Raw genomic sequence first — 21,684 nt, 5'->3', positions numbered from 1 at the left:
AACACTCATTCTATGGTGCTCCTCCCATTCATGACAAAAAGTTAAACTTTAATGCATTTTCTTGTTACAGTTTCCTTGTATTTATTCAGTGCAGTAAATATTTTACCTAAAAATACAATCTAAATATGTAAAAGCAGTACATCTGTCATAAAATGACTTGCTTAAGGAGGAGTCCCATTTAATGAATGCAAAGTCTGTGTCTTAAAGGGCCAGCAACACTCGTTTTACGACTTTCCTCCCATCCACGTGACATAAAGCTATACTGTATTGTATTTTCTAGTTGGGCTTGACTTGTTTTCATTCAGTACACTAAATATTTTTACCCAAAAAAATACAGTCTAAAGGTCATAAAATGTCATGTTTACACCGATCACTTATTCTGGTCCTACATTTAATGAATTTGTGATGTATTAACCAGAGTTAACTCATTAATTTTGTGAGATATCTTCTAGAAAATGTTCTATTCCATGCCCCAATTGCAGATTCTATTTTCAGGATAGTCATTGGAAACTAGGCCACACATGATTGAGTCCGGTATGTCTTAAATTAGTGAGGAAAATCAATTAAGTGTTAAGATGCATTTAATCTATGAAGCCATTGTCTTCTGGGCGTGTATGCTATCACATTTGATTGGAAAGTATCCCGAATATAATCAGAAGGCCAAATATCATGCTCACAAAATGTATTTTTAGTGGAAGTAAATGAGTTAACTATACTGTGGAGAAAAGTATCTATTTTCAGGGAATAGAGGACTAAACACACACAGCCATTTTCCTCAGCTTTATTGTGAAAAATCAAACAGACTGCTAAGATCAATATATATATTGATACAATGTTAATGGCCAGTAGTTCTGTTCAGCTGCAAATGTGATTTTTTTTTTTTTTTTTTTAGAACAATGTTGTTGCAAATCTGCAGTTATTCAGCCTATGAAATAAAGTAACCCAAAAAAAAAGCCACTTCTATGAAATCCACCTGTGTAATGATGCACACAGGTGTAATAATAAAAGAAAAAAAAGACTCATTATTCTGAAAGTGAAAACTAAAAAGATACAAAACTTTGGTCTGCTTCCCTTCGCTTGGCTGCTTCACAAACACATTTCAGCCATATTTAGGGTAGGAGCACTCTTGTTTGAAAACTGCAACAACGACAAAAAAAAAAAAAAAAGAAATCTACAAAAAACATGTTAACCTTTGCGTCTATTGAAGAAATACGTCGACGTCATTAAAATAGAAACGCACATTATCGGTTTCGTACACGGTAGCTGAACATCTGCTGCGAAGGCACGCGCCAGCTTATACCTCCGTTACTCGTTAACTCTCACATACATACGTATACAATGGGAAACGACATAAACACATTGACCTTAAATACAGAGTTAATCAAAGCAAAAAAAAAAAAAAAATTTGAAAACAAAAATTGGAAAACTTGACAAGTTTGAGCGTATTGTGTGACAGCGATGACGGGACTTTCCTTCATTGTGGCGCCCCCCCACAAGTCCAAACTCGGATTGAATCCCTCCCCCTTAAATTTGCCATGCTTTTTTTTTTTTTAACCCACACTTTTAATTTCTGCCCGTTGCACCTTTTTGAGTGTGTCTGTGCATGGGAAGGTTTGCAATGTAATCGTGTGGATGTGTGTGTGCGGACGGGATTAAGTGACTAGGGGCGGGCTAGTTTCGGTTCGTGAGCCTTCAGCGTGCCGACGGCGTCCTTCACTGCGTGGTAGATGATGTTTTTCACCTGCAACAAGTGAAGAAAAAGAAAAATCTATCAGTCGACGTACACAAATATTTTGATTTCACTTCTTTTCAGGAGCTAAAAAGCAGGAATAAACGCAAACGCTTTATATTCCGGAGACTACGCTACAGCAAAAGCGGACGCTATTAAATATCAGGGTTGCAGCTTCGGGAAATGGAAGCTAATATCACGTTGAGAAGTCTTACGCACTCCAAATTGTCCATAGGTATGAATGCGAGTGTGAATGGTTGTTTGTCTATATGTGCCCTGTGATTGGCTGGCCACCAGTCCAGGGTGAACCCCGCCCGCTCTCGCCAGAAGACAGCTGGGATAGGCTGCAGCACCGCCCGCAACCCTTGTGAGGATAAGCAGTAGAAAATGAATGAATGAATGAGTTCTTCTATTTTGTGTGGAAGTGGTAACTTTTTGGCTTCTTATTTTGTCTTTCCCCACCCTCGGCCATCTCTGTGTGGAGTTTGCATGTTCTACCCGTGCATGTGTGGGTTTTCTCCGGGTACTCCGGTTTCCTCCCACATTCCAAAAAAACATGCTAGGTTAATTAGCGACTCCAAATTGTCCATAGGTATGAATGTGAGTGTGAATGGTTGTTTGTCTATATGTGCCCTCTGATTGGCTGGCCACCAGTCCAGGGTGTACCCCGCCTCTCGCCCGAAGATGCCTGGGATAGACTCCAGCACATCCGTGACGCCCGTGAGGATAAGCGGTAGAAAAATTAATGAATGAATGAGTTCTCCTCCTATTTTGTGTGGAAGTGGTAACTTTTTGGCTTCTTATTTTGTTTTTTTACATAGATATGTCCATTTTTTCTACATTTATTTACTACTAAGGTACTTATAAAATTGCACTTCTGGTTGGATGCTAACTGCATTTTGTTGCCCTGTACCAGTGACATGAGCAATAACAATAAAGTTGAATCTAATCTAATCTAATGAAGAGGATGGGTCAATATAAATGGCTAATTTGCCTTGAGACAAAACAGCAACAGCAAAACATGGGGAGGCTGACAACGTGTGTGACAAAGGAAGATGCTAAAAAAAATGACATCATCAGGTATTGGACGTGGGTAACTTAAAAACTGCATGGAGGTTACTGATTAAAAAGACCTGCAGAAGCAGATTTAACATGCAAACATGGCTAATGTTCTAACCTGTAGCTTGTCTTCATGGTTGGTGTGAGTGGTGGACAGATGTCTGAACTCCTGGGTCAGTCTGAAGCAGTGTCTCACATGCTCCGGAGACACAAAGTCCTCAGCCACCTTGATGCAACTGTACAGGTTGTGTACCTGAGAGAAGAACCAAGAAACGCTAAGTGAAGACACGTTCTACAGAGTGACGGGCAGGAACACGTGTACAAGACCTGGTGTGGCGCTCCGGCGGGTATAAAAACCGCATCGCCTAAGAACTGCACAATGGCCCAGCCTTGGACGCCGTATTCTTCAAAGAGTCTGCGGCGGAGGACCTGGTCCAAGTACCAGCTCTGGTCGTGGATTGGGTCATGGTCCAGAGGATTCTCCTGACCCTGTTCCTCTCCCACCTTTGGAAGAGAACACATGTCAGCCGCATGAACTTCTTCGTCTTGTGACCGGAAAAAATCTACTAGGTGCTAACCTTGCGGAGCAGTTCTCGGATCTTCTCGGCGTCCTTGGCCGCGTAGATGTGCCAGAGAGCTCCGGGTTTCTCTTTTCCTTCGTAGACCCTCCTCTTTGTCATTTCATCCACGTCACCCTCCTCAATAGTGGTCATGACCTCTGGAGGATCAAATGAAAACTGAGGTGAGAACATGTTTTTAAAGACGACCTTCTCAAGGGACAATACTATAAAGTGAAACTAGTACTGCCACAATAAGTATATCCACCACTACTGTGGGTTTTCTCCGGGTACTCCGGTTTCCTCCCACATTCCAAAAACATGCTAGGTTAATTACCGACTCCGAATTGACCATAGGTATGAATGTGAGTGTGAATGGTTGTTTGTCTATATGTGCCCTGTGATTGGCTGGCCACCAGTCCAGGGTGAACCCCGCCCGCTCTCGCCAGAAGACAGCTAGGATAGGCTCCAGCACCCCCCACATCCCCAGCCGTATAAAATGAATGAATGAGTTCTCCTCCTATTTTTGTGGAAGTGGTCACTTTTTGGCTTCTTTTTTTGTCTTTCCCCACCCTCGGCCATCTCTGTGTGGAGTTTGCATGTTCTCCCCGTGCATGCGTGGGTTTTCTCCGGGTACTCCGGTTTCCTCCCACATTCCAAAAACATGCTAGGTTAATTGGCGACTCCAAATTGTCCATAGGTATGAATGTGAGTGTGAATGGTTGTTTGTCTATATGTGCCCTGTGATTGGCTGGCCACCAGTCCAGGGTGAACCCCGCCCGCTCTCGCCAGAAGACAGCTGGGATAGGCTCCAGCACCCCCCTGTGACCCTCGTGAGGATAAGCGGTAGAAAATGAATGAATGAGTTCTTCTATTTTGTGTGGAAGTGGTAACTTTTTGGCTTCTTATTTTGTCTTTCCCCACCCTCGGCCATCTCTGTGTGGAGTTTGCATGTTCTCCCCGTGCATGCGTGGGTTTTCTCCGGGTACTCCGGTTCCCTCCCACATTCCAAAAACATGCTAGGTTAATTGGCGACTCCAAATTGTCCATAGGTATGAATGTGAGTGTGAATGGTTGTTTGTCTATATGTGCCCTGTGATTGGCTGGCCACCAGTCCGGGGTGTACCCCGCCTCTCGCCCAAAGACAGCACCCCCCGCGACCCTTGTGACGTGAGGATAAGCGGTAGAAAATGAATGAATGAATGAGTTCTCCTCCTATGTTGTGTGGAAGTGGTAACTTTTTGGCTTCTTATTTTGTCTTTCCCCACCCTCGGCCATCTCTGTGTGGAGTTTGCATGTTCCACCCGTTCCGGGTACTCCGGTTTCCTCCCACATTCCAAAAACATGCTAGGTTAATTGGCGACTACAAATTGTCCATAGGTATGAATGTGAGTGTGAATGGTTGTTTGTCTATATGTGCCCTGTGATTGGCTGGCCACCAGTCCAGGGTGTACCCCGCCTCTCAGCCTGAAGACAGCTGGGATAGGCTCCAGCACCCCCACAACCTCTGCAGTAGAAAATGAATGAATAAGTTCTCCTCCTATTTTTGTGGAAGTGGTAACTTATTGGCTTCTTATTTTGTCTTTCCCCACCCTCGGCCATCTCTGTGTGGAGTTTGCATGTTCTCCCCGTGTATGCGTGGGTTTTCTCCGGGTACTCCGGTTTCCTCCCACATTCCAAAAACATGCTAGGTTAATTGGCGACTCCAAATTGTCCATAGGTATGAATGTGAGTGTGAATGGTTGTTTGTCTATATGTGCCCTGTGATTGGCTGGCCACCAGTCCAGGGTGTACCCCGCCTCTCGCCCATTTTTGTAAACAACCCGTGGACATAGCATGCTAACAAGTTTAAGTGACAGTGTATTATTACTTTGTTTACAGCAATTTTACAAGTACCGGTATTTCAATTGTCTTGTCTTGTAATTGTAAAAGCTAGACTGAATGTGTGTGTTTGTTTAGTCGGTTATAAAGACTAGACCAGGAAAGAGAGGAGGGTGGGAGTCCACCAGAGGAGGGAAAACTTTTGTCCCACAGTGATAACAGCAGAGCACAACACATCAACTTCACATGAACATGTTAAGGAAAGGTTATCAAAGTGTTACGTTCAGACATTTAAAAGGGAAAACAAAAGAGAAGTCAAAAGGCCAAAGAATGAAGTTTCCAGTTCTTATTAGCTTGAATTATTTGGCAAAGCTTGTATTTAAATACAAAAGGGGAGTCAACACAGCTAAAGCCCCACTCGCATAGATAACGACAGAGTGATGTGGAGTGGAACTGTCGAGAGAGGAGAGGGGTGGTTGGGGGGAGTTAGTCAGGAAGAAGGGCATGCTACTCAAAAGCGATACAACTGAAAAGTCTACAGACCTTTGGATCCAGAGATATCTGCCTCTGTGAAGGAGAAATGTTGCCATAATGAAACGGACAGATGGCGTCACAATACTACTGTTATTTATGCCGATATAAACATGTGGGGCGCTTTGCCATGACATGTACAAGAGCAAAGAGAAAAGTCTTCCCGCTGTCCTCTTAAAGGGGGAAGATGTTGAATAAAATGTAAGTTACAAGGTAACTTTGGGGACAATTTGCGAGGTCAAAGGTCACTTCTGTTGGACTTGACGGAAGGTGTGGTGGTTCTACTTCATGGCAAAGGTGCTAGAGGTCGAGAACTTGGTGTGTGTGCACTGGGGCACAGTCATACCGGAACAGAAAAAAGGGCCTTCCCGGAACTGTTCTGCATAATAATTTCAAGCTTAAAAAAAATGTCCAAAAAGTCTAAGTTTTTGTCTTAAATGAAGTCCTGTCGTCTGTAATCTGTCATTGCTGATAATCATAACAACAAATTGTTTAAGTCGTCAACTGACCTTTTTCCTGGTCACCCTCTCCTTGGGGTATGCCAACGTAAACCATGACGTTGACAGCATCGGAGACGTCGAGATGAAGGTTGGTGGTGCCGACCTTTCTGTCTTCACTCGAAATCAGTCCTGAGGAAAAAAAAAAACAAAAAAAAAGTGAGAAAAAAAAGCTCAAATGTGACGACAAACGTTTTATATAGAGCAGGGGTGCTCATTAAGTCGATCGCGAGCTACCAGTTGATCGCGGAGGTGGTACTGGTCGATCGCGGCGTGACATAAAAAAAATATCATCCCAGCATCAATGCCGTCACTTGATTGATATACAGGGCAGCCATTCAGATGACAACTGAATGTTGCCCTTCGGGCGACCAATCAAATCAAACAACGTCTCTAAGTGCAGCAGAACTTACGATGTCAGCCTATCATCCATCCCCGTTACTTGATTGACATACAGGACAACCAGTCAGATGACAACTGAATTTTGACCTTTAGGTCACCGCTCATGCGTAAACAACGATGCAAAGTGCTAAGCTAGTCGGCGAATTGCGAGATTTTAAAGCCCTCGCTAAAGTTTATGGTCACTAAAATGAGTGAAGGAGCTGGACCAAGTAAAAAGGCAAAAACTGGACCAAGTAAAAAGGCAAAAAACATATCACTTCCATACGGATATGGAATATTATACGGATATTGTGATACGGATATTATCCATGATAAACATTTGGAAGTGTGCTTGAGGCTGGCTATCAGCAGCTACTGTCCGGACTATGCATCCCTGGCTGGTTCAATTCAGTGCAAGTCATCAAAGTAAACTCAGGTAATTACAAAAAATGTTAATAGTTAATTATGTGTGTTTTGCAATATTGGCTCATTTGGTTATGTAAGGTACATCAACATACATTGTACGTACAAATAATCCTCAATACATTTGAAAATAAATAGATGTTTTGCATTTTTGTAGTGGGTAGATCATTTTGACTCGGTCATTTTAAAAGTAGCTCGCATGCTGAAAAAGTGTGAGCACCCCTGATATCGAGTCTCACCATAGGCGTTGTACATCTTGGGTCCTAGATCGGGTCGCACAAAAAAGTTAGGCAAACGGGCGGCTAGGTTTAGTCGCCCGTCTCTTTTAGTGTACTCGGGCAAGGGAAGGTTGTCCATCAAATCGTCAAACCTGGGACACATGGAAAAAAAAAAAATCAATGAAAAAAAAAAATGAAAATATGCTAATTTTTGTCTCCCATCTCCTCACCGTGTGGGCATCATGTCCCTGAAATCTTCTCCTGGAGGCCAGTCCTTTAATTTCAACACCATAGGCTGACCTTCACTGTCCTGCAGTCGCTCTGCAGTTCAAAAAATAGCATTCGTTTTAAATGGACGCAAAAAAAAAAAAAGTATAATATGTGAATCAAGCATTAGGAGACTTACTGGAGATGATCTGGAAGCCATCCCAGAAGTCCCGCACCTTCACATCAGAAATGATGGCACAGTTTCTGCAGTTGACCAAATCCACATCCTGGTCTCCAAACTCCTCGCTGAATGCCTCGGGACGCCACAGCTCAGATTTCAGTCGTTTGTGTATCCCCGACACCAACACAGGCTAAGAAACAAACAAACAAACATGAATCGCAAATAACAGAGGAGGCCATTTTTCCAAGTAAATGTTCCGCAATCATTCTTACTTGTCCTTGCTTCCAGCACTCTCTAAAGATCTTCCAGTTGTTGCTATTTCGAGGGTCTTGCAGGCAAAGGAGTCGCCCGTCACACAGCCAGGAGTGCGAGGTATGCGGTTCCAAAACACTGAGCCCCATGACGCCGTCTTTACGGGCTCCGAGCACACCAAGCTCGCTGCCGTCTGAGGTTCCCGTACGACGGCCTTCCGCCTTCTTGGTCTCCACCACTGAGGCAATGATGTGGTCCAGAAAGTTAGGAAGGCTGCTCTTCAGCTTGTCACCCTGGTAAAGAAACATTTACCATAAAGAAGCTACGTTGAAGGCAGAGTACTACAGTATGTTTTAGTAGTAACCACTTATGGAAGGTTGGGGTAGTAACACAAAAACTAAAATTTCTTAAAATTTATAAAAGGTAAGTTAAAAAAAGTGAATGGTATGATAGCAAAAACATGTTTTTTGAGGAATACCTGGAATATGAAACAATAAAACATTTTCATTTTTGGCATTTTTGACCCACTTATGGAAGGTTGGAGTAGTAACACAAAAATTAAAATTTCTTAAAATTTATAAAAAGGTAAGTTAAAATTGTGAATGGTATGATAGCAAAAACATGTTTTTTGAGGAATACCTGGAATATGAAATAATAAAACATTTTCATTTTTGTCATTTTTGACCCACTTATGGAAGGTTGGAGTAGTAACACAAAAATTAAAATTTCTTAAAATTTATAAAAAGGTAAGTTAAAATTGTGAATGGTATGATAGCAAAAACATGTTTTTTGAGGAATACCTGGAATATGAAATAATAAAACATTTTCATTTTTGTCATTTTTGACCCACTTATGGAAGGTTGGAGTAGTAACACAAAAACAAAAAATTCTTAAAATGCATAAAAGGTAAGTTAAAAATGTGAATGGCATGATATCAAAAACATGTTTTTTGAATAATACCTGGTATATGAAATGATGAAAAATTTTCATTATGAAGATATTTCAAGAAAACAACCTGACCGGGTCATTTTTGACCCACTTATGCATCTAAGGGTTAATAGGAAATACTAATTACAGATTACTGTATTGCAATTTTTGGGCTTCACCAGTAGGTGGCAGGGCAAGTATGAACACGCACAAGTACCAGTACACACACCAGAGATGCGTTCAGAGTCTACTTTGGAATATTCTCATCATTTCTTGATGGGTGTCACTGCATTTTCCGTCATTTGGGAATTGCAAAACACACACACACACACAAATTGGGAGTGTATACATACGCCTCCAGAGGTAAAAACCGATGGGAATGGAACCCCGCTCTCTCCGGGTCCTTGTGGAAGCTTGCCGGGTCCGGAGTTGAGCAGGTCACGAAGACTGGAACCTTCAGGTTTGGACTGGGTCGCGCTGGCGCCCAGCAAAAGGCTGTTGAAGAGTTTGGGGCTGGAAGCAGAAGGCCTTGACAGGCAACTGAGGGAGTCCAGGCCAAAAGGAGGCCGACTTTCTCGGTTCATTATGGCACGGAGGGAACCGGATTCTGAATGGTGGGAGAAGACAGCGGCGTCAGTCAAATTATTGTTATTATTGTTATTAATTATTGCAAATTATTATCTTTTGTGTCCCCACCTTTTGTGTCATCCTTGGATTTCTGCGCGGCCAAGTCTGCCAGCCAGTGCAGAGCGGAGCTGTTGCCCTCGCCCGATAAGCGCGGCGACTCCTTCGTGGAGGACTGTGCGAGGTTACCGATGGACGGCGTGCCGCCGCTGGTCGGGTTACTCGTACTCCCGACGCTTTCCCCTCCGCCGCCGCTGGAAGACACGGCGGTCTGCGCGCTTTCAATTTTGATAGTCGACGCTTCGCCTTCGGACTTTACAGCGACGGCGGGCGCAGCGGCGAGGACGCCGCCGCTGTTTGTCGTCGACTGCTGGTTGTAAACAAAACAAGTGTGAGCGCACATTAACAAAAAAAAAGATCCCTACTTCCTGTTGTACCTGTGAAATTCCATTAGGCGCGCTATGGCGGACTAGGGACTTAGTATGCCGACTGGTGCAGGGGCAGTTGGCTTTAATGCCCCACTTGCCTCTCGCTGAGTGCACCATGTCACCTATGTTGTAAAGAGCTGTGGGGGGGGGAAACAAAAATAAATCATATTTTCACAGCCTTTTCACAAGAGTGTAATAATTTTTTACCTGTCCCAGGTATAATCTGTGTCGGCATGAGGTTTTGCGGCTCATGAGGTTGGCCCTTTGCGCACTTCAACCAGGAGAACACCTCATCCTCTGGGCCTTCGTCTATCTCTGAAAACGTACAAGTATTTAGTACAAAGTATTATTTGAATGAACGCCGTACAATTCATACAATACCAGGGCTCTACATTAAAAACAAAAATTACTAGTCCATGGGGAATCCTTAAGGTGAGAACTACTTGCCCCCATGTAAAATGAAAAGACTGCCATAATAATGATAAGATAAGACAAAATGATTATCATTTCTTGTGGTTGTTTTCCTACATAGATCATGACGTTGCATGGAAATGTAGACTTCTAGGCACTTTGCCTTGATAAATAAAAAGTAAAAAAAATTGTGGAGATGTATACAGTAAACCTCGGATATATCGGATTCAATTGTTCCCACTGGTTTTGTCCGATATAAGCGAAATCCGTTATATGCGTATAGCGGAAAATGTCCGTTTTACGCATATATCGGATTTATATCCGGTATATGGAAACAGAAGTAACATAGTAACATAACATAGTTGGAAACATAGTCAAGGAAGTGCCTTTTTATAACGGATAAAATCCGATTTACGCATATACCGGACCGCGGACCGCGGTCTAAATAAATAATTCTGATTGGTCCATTTTTATTTGTTTAGGAGGCACTGTTTCGTCACTTTTTGGTGTTTTCCTTCACAAGTTGTTGAAGAATTAGACCATGTTGGCAGGGACGCCATGATGGATGTTTTCATAGTCAAACCATCGCTGATTGGTTGATCGCAAACAAGAACGGGTAAAACGCGGACTACGGACCGCGGTCTAAATAAACGATTCTGATTGGTCCATTTTTATTTTTTTAGGAGGCACTGTTTCGTCACTTTTTGCCGTTTTCCTTCACAAGTTGTTGAAGAATTAGACCATGTTGGCAGGGACGCCATGATGGATGTTTTCATAGTCAAACGATCGCTGATTGGTTGATCGCGAACGGGTAAAACGCAGACTGTGGACTACGGACTGTGATTGGTCCATTTCAAGATTTGCAAGGATTGGTTTGCAAATTACCACCGGAATTACGCAGTCCGTGTTTTACCAACACCCAACAAGAACCGCTTAAAAAAAAAAAAAAAAAAAACTCTTGGCAGTATGGCATGCCAAAGTGCATTCCCGACAGGAATATCACTGATTGGATTTACAGTAAACCTCGGATATATGGGAAATTCGCTCACAACGGACAGATAAAAAAAAGAACCGATTTTTCTGTAATGCATTTCCAATAAAAATTCATTGCATAAATCGGATTTTTTATAACGGATTTCGCCTATTTCGGACAAAATCTCCAGTCCCGTTCCAATGCATTTCCATTAAATTTCCCTCGCATATATCGGATGGCCGCATCGTGGCGCTCCGATTCGCCGAATCGTGACAGGCCGCTATACGACGTCATTTGCAGCGTTTGCAGCGTTGCCTGCGCGTCCAGGTACATTGGAAACATAGTCAAGGAAGTGCCTTTTTATAACGGATAAAATCCGATTTACGCATATGCCGGATATATATCCGATATATGCGTAAAACAGACATTTTCCGGTATACGCATATAACAGATTTCGCTTATATCGGACAAAACCAGTGGGAACAATTGAATCCGATATATCCGAGGTTTACTGTACTTGCCCCAAATTTAGTTTTAACTTGCCCCGGGCCATCGGTATACATGGTTATTGTCGAGCCCTGAATACCAAACGATGACGTACCCTCGACCGGTCTGTTCCTGCGAAGCCGATAACAGTCGAGACACACTCCGAAGCCACACTTGCGGCACACCCAGTGGATGTTGAACAAAGTGGTCTCGCACACGTCACACATTTCCCTCACGCCTCGCACTGCACGTTTCCAAGCTACTTTCTCTGTGGAAAAAAAGTCATAAAAATAAAAATTAATCAGTCCGATAATTCTGACAGCATAAGAATATGACAATTTTTACTTACGGTGAGGTTCCACCATCATCATGGCCTCCTTCTCAGACATTACCAGTTGGCAGAACTGGTCCCCCACATTGGCGAGGATATATTTCGATGTATCAAGGTCGAGACCTTCTTGGACAGCGGGCGCTGGTAGCCAGAGACCCATCGCCATGGAGTCGCTCTGCTGGGGGCTTAGAAAGCCTTCGACACGCAACATGCCTTTACGAGTGAACGCCAACCTGGTCACAGAGTCGGAAAAAAAAAAACGTTATGAGTCATTTACACACAGACTGGAAAATACAGTAAACCTCAGATATATCGGATTCAATTGTTCCCACTGGTTTTGTCCGATATAAGCGAAATCCGTTATATGCGTATACCGGAAAATGTCCGTTTTACGCATATATCGGATTTATATCCGGTATATGGAAACAGAAGTAACGTAGTAACATAACATAGTTGGAAACATAGTCAAGTGCCTTTTTATAACGGATATAATCCGATTTACGCATATACCGGATATAAATCCGATATATGCGTAAAACGGACATTTTCCGGTATACACATATAACGGATTTCGCTTATATCGGACAAAACCAGTGGGAACAATTGAATCCGATATATCCGAGGTTTACTGTATTTATAAGTTGTGCACCACAATGAAACATTATACAGTAAACCTCGGATATATCGGACTCGGATATATCGGAAATTCGCTCACAAAAAAGAACCGTTTTTTCTGTAATGCATTTCCAATAAAAATTCATTGCATATATCGGATTTTTTATAACGGATTTCGCCTATTTCGGACAAAATCTCCAGTCCCGTTCCAATGCATTTCCATTACATTTCCATCGCACAGATGCGTATACCGGAAAATGTCCATTTTACGCATATATCGGATTTATATCCGGTATATGCGTAAATCGGATTTTATCCGTTATAAAAAGGCACTTCCTTGACTATGTTTCCAATGTACCTGGACGCGCAGGCAACGCTGCAAATGACGTCGTATAGCGGCCTGTCACGATTCGGCGAATCGGAGTGCCACGATGCGGCCATCCGATATATGCGAGGGAAATTTAATGGAAATGCATTGGAACGGGACTGGAGATTTTGTCCAAAATAGGCGAAATCTGTTATAAAAAATCTGATATATGCAATGAATTTTTATTGGAAATGCATTACAGAAAAATCGGTTCTTTTTTTTTATCTGTCCGTTGTGAGCGAATTTCCGATATATCCGAGGTTTACTGTATCTCCCGAGTGATTCCGATGTATCGTACCTTCGGAAGTGAAAGAAACGACACGCCACGTTCGGGTCGTCATCGTCCTCGCTGTCGTCGTCCGTATTGCGGTACTTGCGGTAGCGCTCCAAGCGGCACTCGCGGCACTTGTGCAGGTGAGGAGCCACGTTGATGCACGAGCCGTCCTGAAGGAAGGATTCGCCGGACTGCTTCAGACGGCGGACTTTGCTCTGGTCTTTCAGTACAGATTGTCCCACTAGGAAAAAAAATTGACTGTTTAACCTATTTTATCGATTTAAGTACTTCGGAATTTCTTAGGAATTAATAAGTACCTTTGAAAGGTTTATTACGCGGGCGGCTTTTTGCATTGCCTTGGACTTTCGTTTTCTGCAGCATGGCGCCATCCTTCGCCGGGTGTGACAAAGCTCCCGGGGCTTGACCTTTGTCTGGCGCGTCCTCGTTGTCACTCAGGTCTGAGAGGTCGCTGTTGCTGCTGAGGTCGGAGTCGCGTTTGGTGGACTGGGCTCGTTCCTCCAAGACAAACCTCTGACTCGGGTTGAGGTCAAACGACACGGGGAGCTGATCCATTCTGGCAGGGCCGGCGATTCCAAAAACGGAGCTCCCCGATGTGGATGACGGCATCTCTCCGATTGACTTTTCGTCCTTTATCGGAGTGCCTTCGTTCTGCGATCTCTGAGTCGTAGTCGGCGCCGGAGAGGTTGAGGAGCTGGGCGAAACAGCGGATGAGAGCGACAAAATTCCCATCGGCGGCTCCGCCATTGTGAAAAGGTTTGACTTGCTATCCGAGCCAGGCTCGACCCTGGAGAGTCCGGCAAAGGTGTGCGCCAAGAATGGATTCGCCGGCTCTTTGGAGCCCTGCAGAAAAAGGTTCTGATGGCCGTCTGAAGGTTTAAAACTAGACTGCATAACCACACCTGCTGTAGATGTGCCGTTGTTACAGTTCTTTAAAAGATTCTGTAGTCCAGATACCGCCGTCATGGTGGAAACCCTTCCTGCTGCCGCGGCGCCCATGCCCGGGAAAGCCGATGACGAGATGACACCGTTTCCCGTTGGATGGGATTCAGGCATTTTGGGCTGCTCCGGTTTTTTCATTCCTTCTGTAGAGGTCTTGAAAAGGTTCGAGGACTCCCTACTCAGGGCTTCAGACGCCGCGGCAAAGTAATTTGTGTCCTTGGACTGGCTTTGTGCAGCTGCGAGGCCTGCGTTGGTGTCGGAATTGTTGGTCATGCACTGGAAAAACAAGTTTTGATCCGGCTGAGATTTAGTTTCAGTCTTATCTCTGCCAAAGCCAAAACCAAACGGTCTGGAAGTAGTGTCCTTGGAGGTTGTCGAAGAAGCAGCAGGCGCTCCGTTGGTTTGGGAGGTAACCTCGCCGAATACAGGAGCGGTAGACGCAGCCGGAAGACGGAAACTAGACGCGGTCTTAGATGCCTAAAGACGCAGGGGAGGGGGGGAGAAAAAAAAAGGCATTTTAAATACAGAGTTGATGATCAGGTTGTGAACTTGGAATCGGTGTGGTGAAACTGTTACCATGGCAACTAGTCTGGGGCCAACCCCAAGTCAACTGACACTTGCCTTATCGTCCCTCGTCACCTCCACTTTGGTTGCATTTTAGCACTTTCAACTGCACTGAGTTATTGATAGAAACCTACAATAAAACCACCTATGAGGAAGTAACACTTCCGTCAATAAGATCTCTTGCACAGGGGTCTCAAACACGCGGCCCCCGCTTTGATATGAAAGTTTAATGTTAGCGCGACCCCGCGCCAAGTTTGATATGGATGCTGTATGGTATCATGTACCCAGAGCAAAATTATTACGTTTCATTAATGTTCATGTTAAAGGTTAAATAACTGTTAATAGTTATCCTCCCTATCCGTGTGGAAGTGGTAAGTTTTTGGCTATTTAAGTTTAAAGGAAATAACTTGAAGGCTACCGTTTAGGTCGCTAGCGGTCTAGTTTGCGAGTTAGCATGTGTCTCGAGACCCCGCAGTTGCGCAATATGTTGTAAATAAAAAAAAATTGAGTATAAATGTGACTATAGTCGTGTTTTGTCATGTCTACAGGGCTCTAATAATGCTTTGTTCATTTTAATATGAAAAAAAATAATTTGTCTACCCACCAACTATATGTGGTTTCTTAAGTTTTTATTATTATTATTATATTTATTTATTTATTACTAATTGATTGATTTTCTTTATTCTTGATTGGTTTATTTATTTTTCATCTTATTTTGTGTAGAAAAATAAAAATTTTAGATATTTGAGCACAGTGGAGCTTTTATTGTAGAAAATCGGAACCAAAGCACTGAAAAAGTTTGTATATTTTTCTGTTTTTAATAAATGCGTTTTTTTTTTTTTTTTTAAACCTGATGCGGCCTAGCCTTGCCCAGACCCTAGCTCCAATGGCCCCCAGGTAAATTGAGTTTGAGACCCCTGCTCTAGCACCACTCAAAAATGTATTAGACCGAATAAAGGCTTACTTACAACCTTGTGTGTAGTAAATATATATGTTACGCGCTAACTATGGATCGCAGAAATCGATCGATTTGTGCGCTAACGATGGATCCATCTCGGGCGCAGCGCTATCGATCGTTAGCATGTAATATATATATATATATATATATATGTATGTATGTATACACACATACAAACAGAGCACCACAATAATAGCTTTCCCATTGCTTTTCATACAAATAGAACAAAAGGGACTGGGACTACAGGTCTTACCTCCGTCTGGTTCCCCCAAGTGGGTGCCTTGGAATTGAACCCCACAGAAGCAGACAGCGCCACGCTCGGGCTGCTGTCTGGTGAAGACCAAGAAATGGTGACGGGCCCGGGGGAAACAAGAGCGGCCGTCTTGGAAAAGGACTGTGAGGCCTCTTCTCTGGCCGGCTGAGGGGTCGGGGAAGCCTTGGGGACCGGGGCTCCGGGGACCAGGCTCGGCATCTGGCCGAGAGAGGGGAAAGATGTGGCGGAGAAGGGAGAGGGTGCTGGTTTGAGCGGCGGCGGTATGGGCGTGTGAGACACCGACGTGGTCGAGTCCGCCGCGCCTTGCGTGGACAGCGTCCGCCCGTTTTCTTTAACGTGCGTGTAATAACACGCTTGGGTGGCATTGGACTGGTCCATCTGGACGACGGGGTTGGCGTGGGCCGACGGCGCTTTGCTCGGGTGAAAAGTTCCATCCGAGGAGCTTCCGTTTTTGGTCGTGCTGCTGACTCGGTCGCCGGAGTCGCCTCCCCGCACGTCCGCCCCGTCTGTCGAATTCGTCTTGGGATCGTCGCAGCTTTGTCCGTCCTCTCCGGATTCGGCTGCTCCTTTGAACCGCTTCAAGTTCGTGTCTTCCTCCTCGGAGGCGGTCCTTCTCCGGCGACTATTGTCCCCTTTCAACGTCTCGCTGTCCATCTTTCGTCGGCCATTCTTGTCGAAAAACAATAAAAATGTTTGGAAGTTAGTTGAAAGTTGATGCCCCCATTTTGTGGGAATAGTGACTTCATTCCCGGAAGTCCTTACCTCTTCTTCTGCTAGCATGACTTGTATCACACGAGGGTCCACCATCTGCTTTTCTTTACTCTGCAGTACAGAGTTCATTTTTAATACAAAACAAAAGTGACATATTATTTTTTTTTTTTTTTTAAATGAATGATTACCTTATCCAACATAATCTCCATAATGTGTGAGACGGGGTCATGCTGGGAGACAAACCCGGGGGCCCAACATTCCTCAAACTCCGGCTTATAGACACACACCTTTCGTCCTTGAATTGTGAACGAACCTAAGCAAGGAATAGACAGCATTCCGGTAGATAAGGGGGGAAAACTGTATCAGCAGAACTCCGAATGCAGTAAAAAAGACATTCCCAAGTGGACTTGGTATCCGAACAAATTCCCTGAAGCTTCCATTTCTATTAAATAAGACGCTAAGCCGTGGAAAAGGAAGACTGACCAGTGTTCATCTTACCCTTCCTGAGGATCTCCTGTAGTTCAAAGTCGCTTCGCCAGCTGGAGATGGCAGCCTGCAAGGACGGCTGCTCCAACAGCAGTGGGTGTCTGATGTCTTTATCAACCTGCACAGCAACACAGTACACATCGGTACTACAAAGAAGCGTATAAATACACTAAGTCGCAAAGAACTTTGTTATTTCTTTGTTGTAGCCATACTTCCAGTTTCATCTGTCTATCATCTGGATGGAATGGAAGGGAATGGCCTTTATTGTCATTATACAAGATGTACAACGAAATTGGAGAGCTTCTCCTTTCAGTGAAGTAGTCAAGTTTAAAAACTAAAAAGTATATAAAGTAGAGTAAAAAAGACAATTTAACAAGATACAGTAAACCTCGGATATATCGGACTCGGATATATATCAGAAATTCGCTCACAACGGACAGATAAAAAAAGAACCGATTTTTCTGTAATGCATTTCCAATAAAAATTCATTGCATATATCGATTTCGCCTATTTCGGACAAAATCTCCAGTCCCGTTCCAATGCATTTCCATTAAATTTCCCTCGCATATATCGGATGGCCGCATCGTGGCGCTCCGATTCGCCGAATCGTGACAGGCCGCTATACGACGTCATTTGCAGCGTTTGCAGCGTTGCCTGAGCGTTCAGGTACATTGGAAACATAGTCAAGGAAGTACCTTTTTATAACGGATAAAATCCGATTTACGCATATACCGGATATAAATCCGATATATGCGTAAAACGGACATTTTCCGGTATACGCATATAACGGATTTCGCTTATATCGGACAAAACCAGTGGGAACAATTGAATCCGATATATCCGAGGTTTACTGTATATTAATTTTAGTGCAATGATCAATATGTCATATGCAAATAATGATGAATGGTGTATACAGATGAGTAAAGTCACATATGAGTGTATTATATTGGGTTGTTAAATAAATAAATATGATTGAGGTAGTACTATCAAGTCACAAACACAAAACACACCTCAAACCTGTGGATGGACTTTTTATCGGGTAGAAACTCAAGGTCGTTGTTTCCAAAATACTGCACTGGAAGAACAGATCCTAAACCCACTCTGTCCACGAGTGAGTGGAAAGCCTGTGGGAAAAAAAAAAAGCATCGTTCAACTCATGAACCTAGAAGTAAGAAAACCCACATTTCAATTGTGTGGGTGCAAATTTCACAGACTTTTTCCAACACAGCTATATTGAAAAATTAGGACTATATTATACTACACTATATATTAAAACACAAATACTACCTCACACACTCTGCCTTAACCCTCCTCCACCGACCCGTTTTACATTTTAATGCATAAAAAGAATCACATAACATTTGTTTATTGCATTTTAAGGCTTTTTGACTTTGTCAGGAAACTATTTCAACAAAATAAAACCAAAAAAAATAATTTTTACTACATTTTAAAATGGTCTGGTTGAAATTATGGGATAGGCTCCAGCACCGCCCGCGACCCTCGTGAGGATAAGCGGTAGAAAATGAATGAATGAATGAGTTCTCCTCCTATTTTGTGTGGAAGTGGTAACTTTTTGGCTTCTTATTTTGTCTTTCGGGTGGCACAGGGGTCTAGTGGTTAGCGCGCAGACCTCACAGCTAGGAGACCGGGGTTCAATTCCCACCCTCGGCCATCTCTGTGTGGAGTTTGCATGTTCTCTCCGTGCATGCGTGGGTTTTCTCCGTGGGTACTCCGGTTTCCTCCCACATTCCAAAAACATGCTAGGTTAATTGGCGACTCCAAATTGTCCATAGGTATGAATGTGAGTGTGAATGGTTGTTTGTCTATATGTGCCCTGTGATTGGCTGGCCACCAGTCCAGGGTGTACGCCGCCTCTCGCCCAAAGACAGCTGGGATAGGCTCCTGCACCGCCCGCGACCCTCGTGAGGATAAGCGGTAGAAAATGGATGAATGAATGAGTTCTCCTCCTATTTTGTGTGGAAGTGGTAACTATTTGGCTTCTTATTTTGTCTTTCCCAACCCTCGGCCATCTTTGTATGGAGTTTGCATGTTCTCCCCGTGCATGCGTGGGTTTTCTCCGGGTACTCCGGTTTCCTCCCACATTCCAAAAACATGCTAGGTTAATTAGCGACTCCAAATTGTCCATAGGTATGAATGTGAGTGTGAATGGTTGTTTGTCTATATGTGCCTTGTGATTGGCTGGCCAATGAATGAATCTGCAACATGGCCACACAGTGGATTCGTGGCTAGCATGTTGACCACAGTCAACAGTTCCATAACTGTACACAACCTTCCCACTCCAGTTGTGCCTCTTTACATGGAAAACTGCAGTGTCGATTCCGTCCCCTCAAGTTGTGTTCAGGGCACAGACACAGCAATCAAGTAGCTTTTCAAGTCAACGTGAAAGGGGCTTAACACTCACCAAAGCAGGCCAGGTCATGGCTGATCCGGTAGCGCCAGTAGGAGCGTTGCGATTGGCCCAAACGACGGAATCTTCCACCAGCACGGCCTTAACGCTGTCGTCGTACACCTGCACCCACGAACACTGCTGGGATGCATTCTCAAACTCCACAAACACCTGCGGTTGGACACAAAACAAAGAGACGCCATCAGTTAAGATAATGAAACTTAATATTTTGCATTGTTTTTTTGCATGTGACTTTATTTGACTTAAGCTAAACCATTCATGTGAATGAGACCCGCTTTGATTAGGCATAGGTTGGCGGTGCGTTCACTACTAGTTCACGGACTTTTTAGGCGTTTTAACAACAAAAAACACCACAAAATGCTAAGAGGTCAAATCTACACTTTCAAAATATTTTAAATGTATCAATTAAACCCCAGTCTTTCTGTAAATTACAACTTTACGCATCAAGAAAGGCTCTAAACTTTGATATTTGTATGATAACAGCCTATGATTTATATGTAGGTCAACCACCTTTGTACACCGTAGTGGCGTTTTCTTGTAGTCTTAAAGCTTTGGCTTTGCATCAAAACCAAATAGTTTTACCTAATATATTTTTAATAATTACTGAAACAAACAATTATGTGACGTGAAATGTATTTACTCGCTCTCAACTTCCAAGGCCGCTAATCTGTAGACTAACGACAAGCTAGCAGGTGAAGAGCTACATGCTACATGAGAGCGAACAACGATTAACAAGCAAAGCTAACTATTTAATAATACCAGATATATAATTAGTTTATGTTCACATATATGCTGTATTATTAACGGCGAATGTCACTAGTATATATGCTAAAAAAAAGCGAACAATGCCAAGGCCATAAAAATCCCCGAACTCGATTTTAGCTTCAGTCCACTATCTGTGACGTTAGCTTGGGCGTACTTGGGAAAGCTAGCATATGACAAACAAACGAATAGAAAACAAGCACATATTATTTAAGGGATTACAGTAGTTATTATAGGTTCCGGTTACTTAGTTGTTATTTCGTTTATGCGGTCCGATACAATAATGTATGTAAACACGAACCGTCAGTCCCGCAGCAGGAGTTGTTGTTGTCGCCTCCCCTGCGCTAGGCTCCGGAGCGGCCAGGCCGATGACACTCACTGCCCGCACCGTCCCCCGCAGCCAGTCCCGGATTCGCGGCGCCTGCTCCGGTTCGGCTCCGTTGGCAGTCCCGCCGTCGCGAAGGAGCAATAGTAGACGCTTCCCTATTAATTCTAGAGACTCCCCCATGGTTTCCCCGCAAGCTAGCTTGCTTCTATTGAGCCACCATGAAACACTGTTAACTTCCTCGCTCGGGAACTCCGAAGTCCTCAAAGACGCGTACGGGGGTTAAATAACCTTTCACTGCTCTTAAACGTATCCACAATACACCGCAAACTGAATACCGAGCGGTGTTACCAGCAGCGGTCGAGAAACGACGGCTGGTATTGAACTAGGAATAGATGTTATTGTCCTCCGTTGATGTGGGGCGACTACAGTGCGATGTCCGCCATTGAGCCCTGCAACAATCAAACGCACTCCTCGTAGGCAGAGCAGCACTGCGGAGATACGGAGCGTGTTTTTAGTCCAACGGCGACCTCTAGTGGCGGAGTTTAAAACTACACCCGTCTGGATGACTGCGGAAATGGTGGCTCGCACAAGGAGTATGATGTTCCATTTTCTTTAAATCTTTAAAGAATAAACGAATTATGCGTCACAAACTCAATGAAACGTTAAACACTTTAATACAACATATCTTTCACATCACAGTTAACGCAACTCTTATTAAATTATATAATTAGAACCAACCACATTGTAACTTTTTATAGCGCATAATGGGGTTTGTTCTAACAGCAGTACCAATACTGGCCACTGCATGGCGCTACAAAACAGAAAACCGAAATCTCATTGCAGCAGACAGAAAGGGTGTCGGCTTAACCTTTGGGGTCAACAAAGAGGAAATAATTGATTGATTTTCTTCTTAAATGATCA

The 21,684-nt window shown here is 43.6% G+C and overlaps 1 protein-coding gene across 3 annotated transcripts; it reads right to left on the bottom strand.

Annotated features, from left to right (window-relative positions):
- Nucleotides 1-767: 767 nt before the first annotated feature.
- Nucleotides 768-21,255, bottom strand: kdm3b (lysine (K)-specific demethylase 3B). 3 transcript variants are annotated; one of them, XM_058063159.1, is made up of 25 exons: nucleotides 20,737-21,255; nucleotides 19,668-19,823; nucleotides 18,256-18,369; nucleotides 17,258-17,363; nucleotides 16,948-17,072; nucleotides 16,811-16,870; nucleotides 16,028-16,717; nucleotides 13,610-14,729; nucleotides 13,317-13,533; nucleotides 12,055-12,269; nucleotides 11,821-11,973; nucleotides 10,043-10,150; nucleotides 9,845-9,972; nucleotides 9,480-9,774; nucleotides 9,137-9,390; nucleotides 7,877-8,149; nucleotides 7,623-7,794; nucleotides 7,447-7,537; nucleotides 7,238-7,368; nucleotides 6,207-6,326; nucleotides 5,710-5,733; nucleotides 3,367-3,506; nucleotides 3,116-3,292; nucleotides 2,907-3,041; nucleotides 768-1,741 (listed from the first exon to the last, which is right to left on the bottom strand). In XM_058063159.1, the coding sequence occupies exons 1-25, from the start codon at nucleotides 20,941-20,943 to the stop codon at nucleotides 1,661-1,663; spliced, it is 5,292 nt and encodes a 1,763-aa protein (XP_057919142.1). In that variant the 5' UTR covers nucleotides 20,944-21,255; the 3' UTR covers nucleotides 768-1,660. The 3 variants fall into 3 exon arrangements, with proteins under 3 accessions (XP_057919142.1, XP_057919141.1, XP_057919144.1); XM_058063158.1 differs by having other exon boundaries at nucleotides 9,480-9,777; nucleotides 20,737-21,254; XM_058063161.1 differs by lacking the exon at nucleotides 5,710-5,733 and having other exon boundaries at nucleotides 9,480-9,777.
- Nucleotides 21,256-21,684: the final 429 nt, after the last annotated feature.

Source organism: Doryrhamphus excisus, chromosome 23 (assembly GCF_030265055.1).
Source record: "Doryrhamphus excisus isolate RoL2022-K1 chromosome 23, RoL_Dexc_1.0, whole genome shotgun sequence".
In the NCBI taxonomy this organism is placed as follows: Eukaryota; Metazoa; Chordata; class Actinopteri; order Syngnathiformes; family Syngnathidae; genus Doryrhamphus; species Doryrhamphus excisus.
The sequence above is the reverse complement of the archived record's forward strand: the minus strand, read 5'-3'. Positions and strand labels throughout refer to the sequence as shown.

Coding starts and splice junctions, on each gene's coding strand:
- kdm3b (XM_058063158.1), bottom strand. CDS start 20,943: ATGGGGGAGTCTCTAGAATTAATAGGGAAGCGTCTACTATTGCTCCTT. Junction 18,370..19,667: donor CCATGACCTGGCCTGCTTTG/GTGAGTGTTAAG, acceptor TTTTTCCCACAG/GCTTTCCACTCACTCGTGGA. Junction 12,270..13,316: donor CGTTTCTTTCACTTCCGAAG/GTACGATACATC, acceptor CTCTGTGACCAG/GTTGGCGTTCACTCGTAAAG.